Source organism: Taeniopygia guttata, chromosome 11 (assembly GCF_048771995.1).
Source record: "Taeniopygia guttata chromosome 11, bTaeGut7.mat, whole genome shotgun sequence".
In the NCBI taxonomy this organism is placed as follows: Eukaryota; Metazoa; Chordata; class Aves; order Passeriformes; family Estrildidae; genus Taeniopygia; species Taeniopygia guttata.
Genome location: NC_133036.1, coordinates 12,717,054 through 12,735,343, shown reverse-complemented (window position 1 = coordinate 12,735,343; position 18,290 = coordinate 12,717,054). Strand labels below are relative to the sequence as shown.

Here is an 18,290-nt window from a genome sequence, read left to right as displayed (position 1 = left end):
TTTTCAGACATGAAATTGAGAGAATGCAGAATCACAGCCACTTTCTCTCATGTAAATCTGTACCTGCTTACGGTGACAGATGTTAAACACAACCCAGGTCTCTTGGGCTTCCCCAGTGCCATCTAGGAGCTCCACAGCCCTGCTGCATCTTCTGCACCTTGAATCTTCCCAGTGCTTCAGGAAATCCTCCCAGCAGCAATCTCAGAGCCAGCAGAAGGAGCAGGAGACACTCTCTCCAGCATTAGATCCTGAATGACCATTCCCATAAAATCTCTTCGCTGCTCCTGCTCTTGTAATTGCAGTGCAAGGAATGAAACTAAAATCCAGCCCCTACCAAGGCCTGTAAGAAACACTACCACAAAAACAAAACAGAGCCCTCACCCTACAGCTGATAGGAACCTACTCACAGTCTTCCAACTCAACTCTCAATTAACAGTGCTATTCAGAGAGCTTGGACTTACGCTTAAACATACAACCCAGCTCCAATTACTATCAAGGAAAAAAAAAATGTACTTACACTAAAGACAGCAAAAACAGATGTACACCCAGCAAAGTACACTACCTCTACTTTGCACCACTCCCTTCCTAAAGCACACGGCAAGTCTGTCTTCACTAATGTTATCCTCATTACCACTCAGCTACCCACCATGTGAAGCAAGTTCCAGCAATCAGCAGGTGCATGCTTGGCTAACCTGCCTCAGTAATAAGCAGAAAAACCTCATCTCAGCCAGGTGAGGATCATCAAGAAATGAACAGAGCTGCAAATGTAAGTACCTGGTGAAGGGTACCTAGACCCTCACCCCAATCTCTAAATTACCTGTAGGCAAATACTACATAAAGCCAGTAACAGCTTTTGTGAGTCCAATCGATTGAGTGGTTAAACTTGTTCAGTCAGCAGGCAACCAAGGGAGGCATATATTTTAATGGTAGATGTGGAAACAAAGGAATTTTGATTAGCCTTGGGACTGGAGGGGGTAAAAATACTGGTTTAGGATTTTCCCAGGATATGCATATTAAGAACTTGTCTTTTTGCCCTCTGTGTAATTTTTTTTAATATTTGGAAAGCAGAATTAGGCCACATTTGACCAAACCTCCAGAGCCTAGCAGGAGCCAACAGAGACTGGAGTACAGCGACTTGTTAATTCTTGTACTTTTACTCATAACAGGATTTCACTAGTGAGCAACGCATTTTCTGCAGTGCTATCAGAGGCTTAAACAAACTGTTTCTCTACAAGGAGGGATCTTTCCCTCTGCTTCGCTTTAAAACCTGAATGCATTGTTTACGTTCTCTAATATCAACTAGAAATAACTTCTGTGTGAAGAAACTCCAACTGTTCCACTTCTGAAGCGGCCTTCGTTATCAGTGCCAGACTCAAGGAGAACATGACTGCGGGTGATGCTACAAAGAGAGACGAGATCAACCCTACTAGAAATTGCCCAGGAGAACACACAGGTAGGGTGGGTTTAAATGAGATCACAACTGAGTTTATTTCACCCCCAGCATACCCAAGTGAGCCCTTCAGGTCTCCTGAGTGGCCTCTATGCAGCAAAGGAAACACTCCTCTGCCACAAAGGCTGCCTTACATTTGTACTTGCCACGGCTGCAGTAGCAATAAGTCCTTTACTGTTTGTTCAGCTCTTGAAAGTCCTTTAAAGCATTCACCATTCACCTGTCACACTGCACAAACTGAGCCCTTTGAAATGAAAATCTAAAAGTAAATGTGTTAGTCAACGGCTGTTGCTGCAACAAGAAGCAAGCCCGACACCAGCGAGCCTTCAGGCAGGTAATTCAGTTCAACACCAGACCAGTGAACAACAGTATGTTTTATTTAATTAGGATGAACAGAAGAGATAAACCTCACAGCAGGGCGGGTAATGACAACATTTCAAAAATAATTCATACCCAGGTAACAAAAGGGCAAATTTCAATTACATAAAAAAGCTAAAAAGTTGATTTAATACATCCAAGGGGGAAGAGGGAAAAAATTAATAATTGTACTGCATATGATTAACAAGTGGCATTTACAAGCTCTACAAATTGGTCTTTCTGTTGCCTAATCTGTGGCTAGAAAGGAAAAGATTTTCTTTCTAAGCAAGTGCAAACAATATAATGAAGGTGCTTATGGCTAGATTCAGATGGGTATTGCAGTTCTACTTGAAGTAAGTAATTCTGTGGAAAGCTAATGCTATCCACCAACCCACAGTACCACAGGGAGATCTGTGAGCCCATTCCAAATGGCAGCACCCACTTTCCAACACCATCGGGTCCCTTTGTTTACATTTTTGAAAACAAGCCATTGCATAAGGTCGAAGCCTGAGCCTTCTGTATCTGGAAATGTCACAAGAGACCATTTAGTCCCTGCACATCCTTCTACTCCCCAGAATAATGGGACTCCAACAAGCCACCATAATTCACTGCTGCACATATCTATACATCTAGGTGTTGTCAAGAAGATGTAGTACTTAAAATTCCCATCACCTTATTTGTCTAAGAGAAAAAGGAACTAGCTTCTCTCCATTTACTAACGGACAACAGGAAAGAAAATGCATGAGAATCTACTTCTGGGCTCCAAAACATGTGGAATAAATGCACATAAGAACTCAGAGCTGGTCCTCACTTGGCTCCAGCTCCCACCTGCACTCGCTGAGTCTGTGTCCACCAACACACACACCAAAGGCCCTCCCCTCCACCACCATTTGTCAGTCAAGATTTAGCAGGAGTCTCTAATAGGTTTTATATTAGTAGTATTTCATTTCTCCAGCACATTTACTGGGATACAAGGGAATATAATAGGCACGCTTTTTCAGAGGCATTTACAGAGAACATTGATGGAGTGATGAGGATCTGATACAGGCATTTTATAAGACAGTTCAATTATTGTGGGTAACTAATAATCTTTTGTGTAAAAGAATATGATCATACAGATGATGCATGAGACCAGGAGATTATTTCTTTTTCCAAAAGAATGTGATTTGCATTTTTCAAATGTTGAAATAATTTAAAACTGATTTCACAAGTTGGAATTGGAAAGCAAGATAAAAATTAGCCAATCCAATAAAAATAGCCAAGTAAACAATTACAAATGCACTTATCAAATAGAAGTAAATATTAATTCTACAGCATGAGAAAGTCTCCTCATTCACAAAGCCAGCAGGTGAGATAGGGTTTTTTAAATGTTTACTGTAGTAATTGATCACTGGGTACCACCTCAAGTACTCAATTTAGTTAATTTAACCAAGCTTAAACCACTTACCCACGTTTAACCTAAAAGTTAATTTGGCACCAAACAATAGATAAAACCAAGCCAAAGCCACATCTACGATAAGACAATCTGTATTTACACAAGCTTAACACATCTACAAAACATCATTTTTATATCCAATTCAGAGGATGGCATGAACATCTGCTTTCACTTCAAGACATTAATTTTCAATTATTGAAGAAAAACAAAATAAATCCTGACAAATTACTGGTAACTGTAGAATCTTTTGTTACTCTATTAGTTTATAATAGTAATTTAGAAATCCTACAATTAACATCCTATGAGAGGTCTCTGATTATTTTTTTGCATGTGTCATCTGAAGCAATTCAGCAGTGAATGATGTTCTTTAACTTGTGCTGATTGTACACAAATATTTTTGAAGAAAAACATAGGAAGAATTCTCCTAGAGCTGTACAATGGTAGTTACTCTTCTTCAATGGCTTTAGACATAGCGTCACTAAAAATATGAGATTTCTATTTTCTTTCCATTTATATTTAAACGTTTTATGTTACCTTTCCCACTCTTTTCAATTTTTGGCCATGTTTATTCGTTATATTCACTGAGACCAATGGGAGCAGGCTGCAATTAAAAGGTGTTTGCACACAGGCAGGAGTTTCAATCAGTAAAACCAGTTAAATACCACCCAGATCCCGTCCAGGAGAGCATACCAGAGGGAGAGAAAGGCAGGAAAATGGGACTTGTGGAGTTCAGAGGAGAACGCTGCTAGGCTTGTAGCAGAATACACAGGCAAAAATTAAAAACTGCAGGCTAATCCCTGAAGGCAGTGCTCGGAATACTGCATGGATTCAAACACTCTCAGGGCACCAGCCCCACAATGAAACACCAACATCTCCAATTATTCCTAATCCCCCAAAAGCTACACTTGATAAAGAACAATCAAGAGCGTAATCTTATTTGATATGAGTTTTATCAATTTTAGCTGCTGCTTTCACTGTATCAATAAAATTCCACCGAAACTAGAATGAACTGTAAAATTAAAGGATAATCACACAAGTCTCTTGTATTTGGCAATTATGATTATACTTGTCAAAATTTAATTTGTAGAATGTACTGTTCCAGTACCTTCAGGTTCTTCTTTATCAACTGGGAAAAAAGGAAAATTATATCTTTAAGACAAGTATGAAAGACATTGTTACTTCCACAGTCAACTCTGTAACTGAGCTCCAACATTGTATAATTGACTTTGCAAGCAGAACAACAGCAATATAACAAAGAAAATGTCAGTGTTTTCACAGCGCTAATCTATAGCACTAGGAGGGCCTCCTGCTGTCAGCCAGAGCTGACAATACAATAGCTTTCAAAGGGATATTACCATCATGCTTTTATTCTTGACATCAATCAAGACAAAGAGAATCCTTTTCACAAGACATTCAAAATCAAACCTTTGTATGAGCAGATAGGTAAAACAGCATTCCTTTAAAGAAGATCATTCATAGCAATCAACTAATTGGAACTCAGCAAATGGTTGAAGTATTTTTATTTACTTTGCAGATAACGAAGTAATGAGCAACCCCCCTTTTCTCTTCTTGACTGACACAAATGAGGCAGGTAGGGTGTGAATCAAAAGTTTCTATCAGCATTTTTTGCCAACAGAAAGCAAAAAAATATGACAGCAATTCTGCAACTTCAAGTAGGATAACAAATCTAGAGTTAATTAGTGCATTCTTTTGCAAAACAGTTTGATTACCAACGAGCACGTTTATGCACAGAATACCCCCACAAGCTGACAGCAATTTGCAGAACTGTCAAATTCAGCAGCCAAAGTGCATCTGATGCTTAAAACCTCGTGCCAATGCAGCCCAGTCCCACAAAGGGCAGTCCAGTAATGCCTCAATTACCATTGCATGGGACTGGAAATCCATGGGTTGCTGTTACCTGCATCTCAGAACCACCTCCAAGCACCAGAAGCTGCAGTTTGAGCAAGGGGAAGAAGGAAGACCTGTCCTCCTCAGCCCCCTGAGTGGGCTGGGTGCCCCCCACTCCCTGCACTAGCCAGCACCAAACAAACTTTGAAGCACCCCGGTGTTAATATCAGCGCCCATTAGCTGGAATGGGGGACAAGGCAGAGTGCTTTGACGTTGACAGCTGTGTTATGTTCGGGGGTTCAGGTCCACGTGGTTTTAACAACACTGACTAAAGTATAACTCTTCCTTACAAAGAACTGAAAAAACTCTCAGCAGCTGAGGTTACTGGCAACAGGGCAAGAGTCTGTGCTGAGGAAAATTACTTTCCTGGGCTTCATCTATGATGTGAAGTAAAGCTTCAGAAAGTATTTTACTCCATCACTGCTACCACCACACTGTCCCCTAAGTGTTCATTTTGTAAACCAGCAGAGACTCAACATTCGCACTTTTATTCCATTCTCATTGATGTGAAACCACCTTCCTTTAAGCCAACATTGTCTCCAACCACCAGCTATAAGGTTAGCATCTTCAAGTTTGCACAAACTGATGGCCAAAACGAATCAGTGAATTGTATTGCAAATCATAAATCCCATGTCAGGGGGAAGCCCAGGGCTACTGCTGGAGTTACAGCTGCAGGAATTACTGTAAGTTTCTGCCAGGCTGAACCTGAGACCTCATAATACAGCACAGGGGCCACCTGACCTGCAGCTGTGCTGGCATCCACTTTGGGTTTGCTATCACTTCATTTGCAATAACGCCCATCTAAGACTTGTCAACATTCGATACTTCTGTCAAAGTCAATCATTTCTTTAAAGTCAGCACTGCTCCCACTTAAAGTGCAGGCAACTTGCTTTTTGCATGCAGAATAATCCCTTTCATCGCGGGCACAGACTGATCCTATTTTAGTGCATAATCTTTCTGAATGAAAAAGGATACACAAATCTCATAGTAGTTAATAAATAGCAAAGCTGCAATACAAAGTGAAATAAAAGATGGAAAAGAGAAAAATGTTGCATTATTTTAAGTCCTAAATGCCACATATATATCCATATAATTTATGCTTGTTCTCTTCTCAGTTGAATTGGGAAACCTATGACCTCAGAGTGCCTTTATTTATTACATCTCAATTATTTCCATGGAAACATGTACTGTGGCAATCTACTGGGTTTCTAGCTCCCTAGACCACAAAATGTATACAACGGACTTTTTACAAGCAGAAGATATGGGTGAATAGAAAGGAATGAAGAATTTCTTTATCCTACATGCACATATGAGCTGTCTCCTATTATCCAGAATTTCACCCAGATTCAGCTCATTCTTAGACTCCCCGTTAGGCAGCTCAAACTAATACCTGTAATTTACATCCAGTTTTTGCTGAAGCTGGAAACATTTTTTTGTGCCTAGAGACCTCAGAAATATTTATAATCTTTAAAAACTGGGCTTCACCCAGCTCACTATTGCAAAGACCTTCTAGAATTTTCTGCATTACAGGGATAATGTTTCTCAGTTATAACTTGCCAGTAAGCTACCTACTTTAATTCATAAGCATGAGCACATAAATAATGATCAGTTCTAGATCAGAATTAGAGTAAAAATTTCATTATAAAGTATCAACTACTTGCAAGAGATATTGTAGCCTAAAAGTAACGAGAAAGAAAACAAAAGAGTAATAAATGGTAAATATCTAAAATTGTATGTCACAAAATGTCAAGGTTTACTAACTGAGCTTCTAGAGCAAACACTGTTTGCACTGGCATAGAACTATTTCCTGAATGTTAAATGTGACACTTTAGCACAGGAAAATATTTTAAACTCCAGAGGCCTGGCCACTAAATGTGATCCCCTCATCTGAGAGAAGTCATGACCCAAGGCCTGCTCCACCGTTCTCAAACTGTGATTCTTTTCGTTTCAAACAATGTCTTTCAGAGCATCCCCTAGAAATAGCTCTATCTCTGCCCTTTCTTCTGCCCAGAGACTGTAACATTCATCTACCAGTTACTGAAGGAGCTGCATTAGCAGATTGTCCGGGATTGCGGAGGGTCACAATGCCACGCTGCAAACCTGCCCCACAGCACAATGCTAAAGGGTGATCTTAGTTTGGGAAAAAAATATTAAGGGAGTTGTACAAAGATAAAGGACTGACTTTACAAAAACTTGGTAAACATTTGAAGCACATACAACTTACACTGCAATAATCTATTAAAGAATGGATATTTCACAAATAATATAAAATGGCAATGGATGGGGTTTCAATTTGTTCTTTAGCTGATCAAATAACTGCATGCTAATTTTTGTCCACTTACAAGTTACTTAATTACAAAAGCTTTGGACTTTTTGTTTCATCTTCTAGGCGTCCAAAGTTCTGATCCTTTTGTGTTTCGACAACAAAGCCTCCGGTCCACTGAGTTTGCGACTTCTGCTTTGTGCAGAGGACAATAAAACCTTCCCCAACATCAGCTAACCTCCTCGTGGCTGGGAGCGAAAGGCTTCTAGAATCACGCTTTCTCTCTCGCACCCATTCACTTAAAAGTCAAAAAGCTGGCAATGCGTGCAGTACGGCGCGGGGCTGGTCCTGGCCCTCCCTTTACGTTTCTCCAGCAGCTGTTTTGTTACGGAGGTAAACAGGAGATTTTAAACACCGCTTCGCTGGGCATGGAGAAGAATACGCATAGTTTAATGTCTAACCTTTACTCATAAACCTGTTACTAAATTTGGCTATTGTTTCATTAAGCCCAAGCAAATTCTTAACCCCTATCTATCAAATCGGGTTTAATTCTCCCCTTCTTTCACCACCCTTACGCGCATTGGACAGAAGGAGCAAACAGACGGCGCTACTATTCCCAGTCATAAAGGAACATTAATTTCGGGCTAACCGGCTAAAACACGAGTGAACTCATTCCTCCCTTCCTCGGCCCGCCGATGCGCCACCGCACCCGAGCATCACCGCGAAACTTTCCTCCCTCCCCGCCTCAACGATGCCACCGGCTTCTTTCATCAATTATCGCGACACGTGTCGCCGGCGAGTGTCGGCCGGCGCCGCGGTACCCACTGTACCCCGGAACGGACGGCGGGCGGGCGGATGCCCCGCGCAGGGACACGCCGTCGGTTCCGGGGGGGTCTCCGCCACCAGCAGCCCGTACCGGGGGGGGATTCGCAATCCCCGCCAAGCCGGGCCCCGGCCCTGATTGGCCGCGTCGCGGCGGCGGAGGCGGCGGCGGCGGCTGCCCGGGGCCGCGGCGGCGGCGGGGGCCGGCGGAGGATGCCTTACCTTTCACCGAGCGGGGCTTGGCTTGCTTCCTCCTGGACATGTCCGGCCGCCGAGGCTCGTCCTCCTCCTCCTCGTCTTCCTCCTGTCCCTTCCTTCTCTTCCTCTCCCTGCCTTCTCTCTCGGCCCCCCGCCCCCCGCACCTCCAAACTTTGCGAGGCGAAGCGGCAGCAGCGGGATCGATTATTTGATTTTCTCACTTCTTTCGCCTGTTGCAATGCGGCAAGTTCAACTCCTCTTTCCAACCCCTCGGGCACCTTCCCCCGGGGAAAAAAAAAAATTAAAAAAAAAAAAAAAGAAAAAAAAGAAAAATCGCGGGCGCAACAGTTGCAATTTTTTTTTTCCTTCTTGTTTTGTTTTTTTTTTTTTTTGGGTTTTTTGGTTTGGCTTTTTTTTTGTTCCTTCCTTCCCTCCCCCCCCCCCCTTGGATGTGCAAATTCTACCGACGCAAAGCGAGCCCGGCCCGCGCCTCCACCCGCCTTTTTGTTCTCTTTAAAGTTTGCAGGCGCCCTGCGGCTCAGTCCGGCTCGCACTTTCGGAATAATAAATTTTTTTTAAAGGAGAAAAAAAAAAGAGGGAAAAAAAAAAAAAAGCACCAGAGCCCTGTGCGGGGTCCCTGGGTATGGGGTGGGGGAGGGCGCGCGGCGAGAACTCAGTGTCTAAACCCACGAGGAGCTCCGGCCCCGGCAATCCGGGGCGCTCCGGGGGTGCGACCTTGTTGCGATTTTCCTAAATCCTCCCTCGGCCGCGCTCGGCCCCCTCCCTCCCTCTCTGCCCGCTCGCCCCCGGCTGCCTCTCCCTTCCTCGCCCCCGCCGCTGACCGGGGAGGGCGACGAGTCCTTTTTTATGCTGGCGGCGGGGGCCGAGGGGCGGCCGCCCCGTGTCCCCGGCGCGGCGCGGCCGGCCGTGCGCGGCGCGGAGCTGGAGCTGGGCGGGCGGGCGGGTGGGCTCCCCGCGGCCGGCCGCGCTCGCCGCCGCCTTCCCCTGCACGCACGCACTTCGCGGAACAAGGTAAGTGCTTCTTTGCATCGATGCCGGGGCCGCTAGCTGCCTCCATGGGTTATTCGCTGGAAGGTGGCACCGCTCCTGCCTTCATTGCTGCCGCTGCTGCCGCTGCTGCCCTGGGTTTTTATTTTCTTTAGCTCTCGCCAGCCTCCCTCTCTTTTCTTTGTCCTGGCTCCTTTTCCTCCTCCTGATCTTGCTGCTGGGGCTGCAGTGCAGACACACATAATAAAGCCAGGCTTGGCTGGAAATGTAGCTGAGTCCCAGCAGGAGGATGTGAGGAGTGGAGTCCCGGCGGGGGAGCGCTCTGATCCCGTAGGGAGCCCCGCGCAGCCTGCGCCGATCAGACGGAGAGAGAGCCAACAGCACCGAGCCATGGACGGCCCGGGAAATACAGCGGCCGCCCGCAAAACGCGGACCGCCGCCGCGGACCGGACTCGCGGCCGCGCCGAGCCGCCGCCCCCCCTTCTCCCCCCCGCCCCGTCGGGTCCGGCCCGGCCCGGCCCGGCCCGGCCCGGCCGGCGCTGGGTCCGCGGTCCGCGGAGCGCAGCCCCCGCGCACACGGGCCGGGCCGCGCCGCCCGTGGTCTGCACCGGGGCGGGGGCACCGAAATCCCCCCGAGCGCCAGGGCTGAGCGGCCGCGGGAAAAGTCGCGGGCGGTTTTTAACACACACACACACACACACACCTCCGCTGCCTGCTTGTGCAGAGCTGGGAGGGACAGTTCCTTTGCCTCTCCCAAGGTGTTAAATTTAGCAGGTCCTGGAGTCGCCCACTGGGAAGGCAGCTTCTAGAAAAATCTGAACTTGTCATCTCACGGAGCGCTTGGTGCCAAGTTATGAATTAAATTGCTCACGATAAACACTCCATCAGTTTCCTCTCTCATTTAGACAGGGTTCTTTCGTTTCACAGAGCCTTCTGTGTAAGAACAAGGTGCATCCAAGCACTTCGTTTACCGTGCCCCAAGCAGTGCGTTAGGAATTGTTTCCAAGCATCCTCACCCCGGCATGTGATGGGCCATCAGGAGAGCCCAGTCGTATATCTGGACATCAAAAGAGAAGGTGTACTGAATGAAAGGAACGGGTTTCGCTAAGATCCTGTGAAAGCAGACCTGTCAGAGGAAGGTGCCGAAGCCAGGCCCCAGGGCAGTGCTGAGGACGCAGCGCTCTGCCCAGCCTGCGGGCTTGCATCAAACGGGGGCGCAGGGGGCTGGGTATAGGCACTGCTTTCTTGCTAGTGAGCTCCATCTGGAAAACATCTTTTTTTCTTTTTTCCCCACACCGAAAGAAAACCAAGCAACTCAGGAATTAGTTTGTCATTTAATCAGGTGAGTTCAGAATAGAACTGTAAAAATTTTCCTTAAGTGCAGTATCATATTTGAATAGATGTTTAGTGCTGATTTTCTGTTTTGTTAAGGTTTGACAGAAAATATTGTGTTTATTAATGTCATATTAAAGGTTTACAGTTCCCTCCTACTGTGTGATTACAGATTACTACCACAGACTGGACATACAGTAAAAAATGTTTCCTGTAAAATCCCTATAATTAAGGTATACTTCCTCCACCCCACTGCACTAAGTAGCAAACTGGGTGTTCAAAAAGACATGCTGGAACAAGGATGGCTTGCTAAAGAGCCCATGTCCCCAATTCATGATTCCAATAAAAATGGGGATAACTCTAGCTGACACAGACTCACCACTATAAAAGCCAGTGTGGTAGCAGTTTCTGTAAAGAAGTAAGGAAAGCTGACAAGGAGAAAAAAATGTTATGATACATATATGGTGAAAAACACAGGATCCTGGTAAATTTGGTCAGCATGACCCTAGATTCATATCCATTCAGCATCAGAGTTGGATCAGGAACTGAATTACTTCTGTATCCTTGTCTTATTGGAGAGGCTTAATCCCCAGGCTATCAACTTGTTTCTGTTCTCTCACTGGCCCAATGAATATTTAATTATTCTTACAAAGCAGAACAGCTTCAGCAGGACAGATTCTCATCCCAGAATGTGCTGGCGGTTGGGCACTCTCAGAGGAGTTCAGAGACCCAAATTCAAATCCCCATGCAATCAAGAAAGAGGGGATTTCAATCTTAGTTTTACACATTCCACTTGGCAAGTAATTCCCAAGCCCCATTGCCACCCCAAGCCCCTTTGCCATCCAGCCCTCTGCATATTCCCACATTTTCTATATATTTTAAAAATAACTTTAAATCACACAATTTAAGTGAACCAACTTTTCCCCATTTTTAAAATTAATCAGAAAATCTATAGATTTTCATTTTATTTATTTTTTTTTTACCTTTTCAGTTGCCAGAGAGCCAGTGAGAAGGTTATTTGCAAGGCCCTACCCAGTTCAGAGCAAGGTGAGGAGCCCTGGTCTGAGCATCCCCAGCCCCTCCCATGAAAGTAGTTCAAGTTCATTCCAAAAGCAGCAGCATCCTTAAAACCACCACCTTCCATGGTGGCATCTTTGAGAAGTACCCAGTTTATAGCCGGTGATAAAGAAAGCGGGAAGGTAGGTTTGACAGAAAAAAAAAAATCTGTCTTTAAATGTAGCACACACATATATAATTATTAATTCATCCCTCTCTATTATCTTCAAACCCAGCAATACACAGATTTCCTCCAGGCCCTGCTCTGTAAGTACATCTCTGCTCCACAGAGTTTTCCAACATGTGCCTAAATGCTCTGCTGCTCTATTGTCACAACACATCATTTGTGCATCTCCTCCAGATATACGTACATGTGGTCCCACAGCCACTCTTGAGCAAAGAAAACCCCATAACCCTGCTGGGCCCCCCAGAGAAATGCAGAGTTCAGCCATCCAGGGTCTCTTCCCAATACCAGAACTTAAACTCATACTATCATTAAAATAGATACATTCCAAGAGCACTAATAACAAGGGAAGACTTCACAGGCTTTATTAAAATATTTAAGGCAAGTGACACCAGCCTGTGTGCTAATTTAATAAAAATACATTTAATAATTTAATTTAATTATGGTAATTTAAGATTGCAATAAAAATATTTTTTGAATCTCTTATCTGTCTTGTTCCTTTACAGATGCTTTTTCTTTTTATTCTGGGGAATTTTAATAAAAGCACAAAGCCAAGACTGCCAGAGTGCAGAGCTGTTCTCTCTGGGAGGGAACCAAGAGCCCTCCTGCAGCTCCGAATGACGTCCATGTCTCATCAGGTCGCTGGGACAATTTGGATGCCGGATTCTCTGCTTGTAACCCCTTTTGGGAATGTCATTGTTCTATATTATGCATGACACAGATCCTATACTATACACAACGCAGCTGCTGGTGAGAGGGAACTAGTCCTGAGATGCAGAGGAGCCCCCCGAGCTCAGCATGGCTTGTCTGAAAACAGGATTTGCTGGTGGAGGCATCCGCCACCTCCTCCATCAGATTGGCCTTCCAAGCCCCATGAGGCTGACACGGAGGCACAGAGCCCTGATCTGTGGGGACATGGTGGTCCCTGCCCCTCCACTCACTGCCATGCTTCTCCTCAAAGACACCAGTGCTGCTTTCATTGCGCTCCTTTTCTGGGGAAACTGATACACTTGCTTTCACGCCAGCTAACTCAAGATGTTGATTTCATTTTGCTTTGCCCTCTTCTGCCATGTGCATGCACAGTGAACATCATTTTTAAAGTTTGATGACTTTCAGGATGATGCTATCCATAATAATAGTGACATCTGAGATAGTGCCACCCTGGCAGCCTTATAGGAAACTGATTGGCCTTGCTCTGGAAAATGCAGGCAGGACTACCAGCCTCTCTAGTTATAGATTTATTTGCATTCAATACTTCGAGCAACCCCCTGTACATTTCTAAATACAGAGGATTATTTTGAAAGTGTTTCAGAATCAGTTTGCAATTACAAGTTATATAAAAATGACACAGTTGTGTAAAGGCAAAAATACAAATTTCATAAAAGGGATGTTAAATAAGTACTATGCAAGTTAAGCACCCAATAAATCAATCAAGTTTTGAGAAAGCCAGCCTCAGTAAGGTTTTAAACTTTCTAAAGTAAAAAAGAGGAGTATCTTCAACACATAAAAAGATTGGTCATCTTCCCTCATTGCAGAGGGAAGATGACCATAATTGTATAGTAGCCAGTAAGAGTCAACCTATAATAAAGAATATATCATATGAATAGACCTCATTAAGAGATGCTTGATAATATCTAAAGAAATGTGGCAAAAGGCTCATGCCCCAGAAAAAGCCATACTGCACAATCTGATCAGAGGGTGCAGCTAAAAAGACCAGGCAAAATGGGAACTGAGCAGTGCCAAAACCTGGTACCGAAGGCACTTGGACCCTCACCAGCCCTCAGCACAGCAAGAGCGGCTCTGGCTGAGGTTTGACAGAGATGGGTGAACACCTGAGCTCTCTGGAAGTGCAAAGGAATACAGGCACATGCAGGAAACTATTAAAGGACTAGATGATTTCTTAAAGGAGATAATGTTTCCAAAGCATACAGCACAATGCAATCATTCAGCAGAGAGTCAAATGTCACAGTGGATACAGCTGCAAGACAGTGTTTCTTTTTATTTACAGTAAAATATGTCAAATAGGGAACACAAAGGCAGCGTCGGGATAAACATGGGGCTGGAGCACACAAAGGCAGGCAGCATGCGCAGCACATCAGACAACCTGAATGAAAGCCCCCACTACAAAACCAGCCCAGTTTCTATGGTGCTCTTGAGTTAAAACCTCCAAACACTTCACGTAAGTAAGTAACTGGCATCCCACATTTTAGTCATAAGCAAGGACTGACATAGCTTTAAATTTGGGCTACAGAGCAGCAGAAAGTAGAGGTACTCCAGAGGGAGGATGTGCATGGAAAGAAAAGGCTTCACATGAAGGATCGGTGGTGCGTCTGCAGGCAGCATCCAGCCAGGGCACCTGAGTTTACACTTTGGGAAGTTACAGTGAAAAGGGATTGAGAGTTATCAAGGACATTGAAAATGGAAGGGGAAATTTCTCTGTGAAATACATTTTAGTTCAAACAGGATTAGGAGCCTGTTTCATGTGCTCATGCCATGTGCACCAATATTAGCATTCAAACATTACTAATAAACACAGTGATTTCAAATTCTTTTTCACTTGTGTATGGCTCTTACTTCTATCAGTCATTTTTTTAGTTAAAAAAGTTACAATAGTCTGAAATCAAGATAGAGTAAGTGGTGCAGTTAGTGACATTTTTTGAAAAATACTGTTGTACACTGGAGCTGAACTTAGCTCAAATATCACAAAATACCCATCTGTAGATGAATCATATACTCACCCCCCTCCACAGTTACAGTAAAAGTCATTACTGATAATAGTGCTAAAGACACAGATCATGCAATGCCCTACAGATACAAGCAGGTATTCCATAGCTGACCAAGCAAAGTTTTTATTCATTTTGGCCTCTGTTCCAATTAGGTGAGGGAGTCAGGCAGAGGATCTGAACTTCCTGACAAAACCACTTTTAGCACAAAGAATTTTCCAGGCTCTGCATCTGCCTTTTGAATATTCCTGTAATGATAACTTAGTGATAATGTTACTCAATAACTTAAGATGTTTAGTGTAAGAAAGTATCATGTTTCCATATTTTTATCACAGCTCAGAGAAAAGTCTCTCTGTGATCCACATATTCTGTGTTCTTTTCATTCCTGTTGGTTATGGGTTTGTACTGCTCCTTTCAGGACACAAAGAATTAAAAATACATTATTCATTTGCATTAGTTAAAAGTGGGTGAAGCCCTGCTGAAGGAAGGTCCTCGGTGGCTCTGGGGTGATCTGACCAGTGGAGGTATGTTACAGGTTCTCCAGCTGCTGGCTCCAGCACGGGCCCCTGTCCCTCACCCTCTCCTTGATGTCAGCTCAGCTCTGCGAGCTCCGACAAGGCATTTCTGCAATGAGGATGGGTCACTGCATCTCTTTCCCCGTGAGAGTAGTTCACTGAGACCCTTTCTTCCCAGGGTTGCGATCAAAGAGCTCATTCACTTTACCGGGCTTTGTTACTCGGTGGAAGCTCCCCTTGTACTCAACAGGCATCTTCACTGCTCCCTGGCCAGCAGCGGTGGCAAAAGCCACGATACAGGATTTATAATTTTATTCACATCTTTGCCAGCATTGCTGACTAGGATAATGTTAAGATATGGAGAACGAAAGTAGTTGGAATGACAAGTGAAAAAGCCGGAGGAGAGTCACAGCAAGGGCCACACCAGGAGCTCAGCAAGGCGCTCCAGGAGCTCCAGGGCAAAGCATGGCAGCAGCCTTCAAAGCTGTTCCTTCTCCACCAGTACAAAGCCATTAAAGTGTTTAAGTGCAGTATTTAAGTTGAATGCCGTGTACTTTTACATAACGGAAGGAGAACAAATACCCCATTAGCAGATAATTAGCACTTGGAGTACTTGTTTAAGGTATTATGGATCGACCTCCAGCATTAGGAGTGATTCATGTCCCTCATATATTCAGGCATCCTTGTTTCTTTTTTTGCTTATAAATTTCAGTGCCATGCATCTGTGTAATGTTTATGAGATGTTCAGAATTACACTCCAGAGACAGAAGATTTCTCTACCCAGAGAAAAGGTTTAGCAATGTTAATAGCTAATAGTGGGCACATCACTTTTCCTTCCATCTTGCAGTCAAAAAGTCCCATTCACATTAGTCCAGGATCATCTCGAGAGGTGGATGGTGGATTTTCTCAGCCATTAAACCCGATCCCAGCAGGGGTTAGGAAGTGCCGTGAGGCCTCGGGGCAAACTCATCCCAGGAACTGGACCTGACGGCACCCACACCATGGAAACTCTCAAAATGCGGTATCAAAGACTGCCAAACACAACCAGGCAGCTGCCGTCTGCACCGGCTCCTATCGAGAGCCACAGAGCAACCTGTCGCCAGGGTCTGGACTCTTAGAAGCATTTTACATGGGTAGGCACAGTCTTGTCTAAAATTCCTACGTTTCCAAAGGCTTCCATTCCACTGGTATTTTCCCAATAAAATAAGACGGAGAAGCGATCTCTCTCCACCTCTGTTTCCTCATAAACCAAACAAAAATAATAGTCCTTGAGCACATTTCCAGTCCTGCCAGCATTACCCAGCCATCTACTACTGCTGCTGTGTCTTTAAAAAATGTGCACCAAGTAAAGATGCTTTGCACCAAAACCTTCTCACCCTCGAGATTGCCTCTGCCATGAAAACCATCACTGGCCGCTTTGGCAAGTAGTGGTACAAAACCAGTGCTCACAACTGCAGTACAATGTGTCCCAGCTCAGCCTGTTCCTGCCTGACATCCTTGTACCAGGTGATGCTGCCTCTCTACCCTCAGAGCTGTTCACAGGTCCAGAAAAGCAAAGTTCAAACAGCGGCTTCACATTAAACCAGGCAGCTTGAGGACAGGCAGCCGAACTGCTGCTGTCACCTCCTCTTCCAGCTCCTTCCCACTGAACCAAAGAAAAGAAAAATGAAACACAAATCAAGTCCCATTCTACAAAATTAATAGTTTCCACTTGGTTCTTTTCTGTGCCTGCTTTCATTCTGTAATTATGCAAAAAGACACAACGTACTGCATGGTGCTATTGATTAGCAAACCCCACAGCTGCACAGGCAGACCCGCAGGCAGTTTTGAAAGAGGTATTTTAACGAAAGTTTGTTCTTTAATACCAAGATATTTATGGTCTCTCTTCTGATTTGGTGTGATAATGTGGATGAGCTTGTGGTAGGGAGCAGGTGGCAGTGTGAGAATATGCAGTTTTTATTCCTGTAAAAAACTTCACAAGAAAGTTATCTCTTCACTATTGAATAGAAAATTGTTGAATAGAAAATTATCTCGTTGCTATTGAATTATGATGCCAAAAAAAAAAAAAAAACCCAGGGAAAAGATCTCATTCTCTATTAAATTCAATAAGATTTGTCAAGTAGTTTCTATAGAATGTGCATAGGTTTCTTCAGACTTCTCTCAGTTTCATCTCCCCAGAGGGTTTTGGAAGGGACAGAGAATATTTCCTTGTTATCAGCCAAACTGATGTTCTGTTTAAATTGGCAGTGTTTATTTTTCTCTTATTAGGACTCCTTTCGTAGATAGACAGGAGTAAGTTTTATCAGCAATAAGGTTTACAGCCAGCTGGGCAAAATAGGAGAGGCCATAGGCTGTAAAGAGAACTGGATTTGTTTACATTTATTTTTAGGGTTTTATTTTTAAATCCTAAAGCACATTTTTAAATGCATCAGTGCAAGCTCTTAAAATACTTTTAATAATATCAACTTTAAAATTTTGCTCTGCTGTTTATTTGGTTATCTTGCTACGTTGCTAAAACTATTATTGTGTCCTCCAATCAGGCATCAAATGCCCAGGGTCCCGGAGTGCGGAATTTCCCAGAGGCGGGCACAAACATCCAGGAGGGCCGCAGATGAAAAACTCCTGCTCCAGAAGATTGCACACTTCTCCGGGCAACCACCACTGCTGTCTGGGCGACCAGACTCCCGGGGACTGCCAGGGACATTTCTCAGGTCGGCACTGCCAGCTGGAAGGGCACGGCACGGCACAGCACCGGAGCACCGGGGCAGTTCGAACATCGCCACGCAGTCGCGGGCACAGTGGCGGCTGCAGGGCTGAGTGTTCCTGCCCGCACATCCCGGGGGAATGTGATCCCAAAGCGATGGCCATTCTCGGGAGCCATCGCCACTCGGGGAACAGCAGAATGTCAGGTCCTGACATGTCTTCTCGAGCGAAGAAGCACAGCCCCGTGTAGGCACGCCGTGGGAAAGGAGCCGGTGCAGCATTTGGGAGCCCCCGCAGCTCTGGTGCCGTGCCCAGCCTCGGGCGGGCAGCTCGGAG

At 44.6% G+C, this 18,290-nt stretch overlaps 1 protein-coding gene and 1 long non-coding RNA gene across 3 annotated transcripts in view; one reads left to right on the top strand and one right to left on the bottom strand.

Annotated features, from left to right (window-relative positions):
• The window catches only part of ZNF423 (zinc finger protein 423), a 225,722-nt gene extending 216,936 nt beyond the window's left edge, over positions 1-8,786 (bottom strand). The window contains exon 1 of one of the 2 annotated variants that reach the window (XM_030282055.4): positions 8,458-8,786. In XM_030282055.4, coding sequence (XP_030137915.1) covers positions 8,458-8,497 — 40 coding nt within the window. In that variant the 5' untranslated portion in view covers positions 8,498-8,786. The remainder of the gene's footprint in view (positions 1-8,457) is intronic. The other variant, XM_030282058.4, reaches the window with a different exon arrangement.
• An 88-nt stretch (positions 8,787-8,874) lies between these two features.
• Positions 8,875-14,564, top strand: LOC140684836 (uncharacterized). Its single transcript, XR_012057688.1, has 4 exons — positions 8,875-9,465; positions 11,765-11,972; positions 12,066-12,096; positions 12,520-14,564. It is a non-coding gene; the product is annotated as an uncharacterized lncRNA (long non-coding RNA).
• Positions 14,565-18,290: the final 3,726 nt, after the last annotated feature.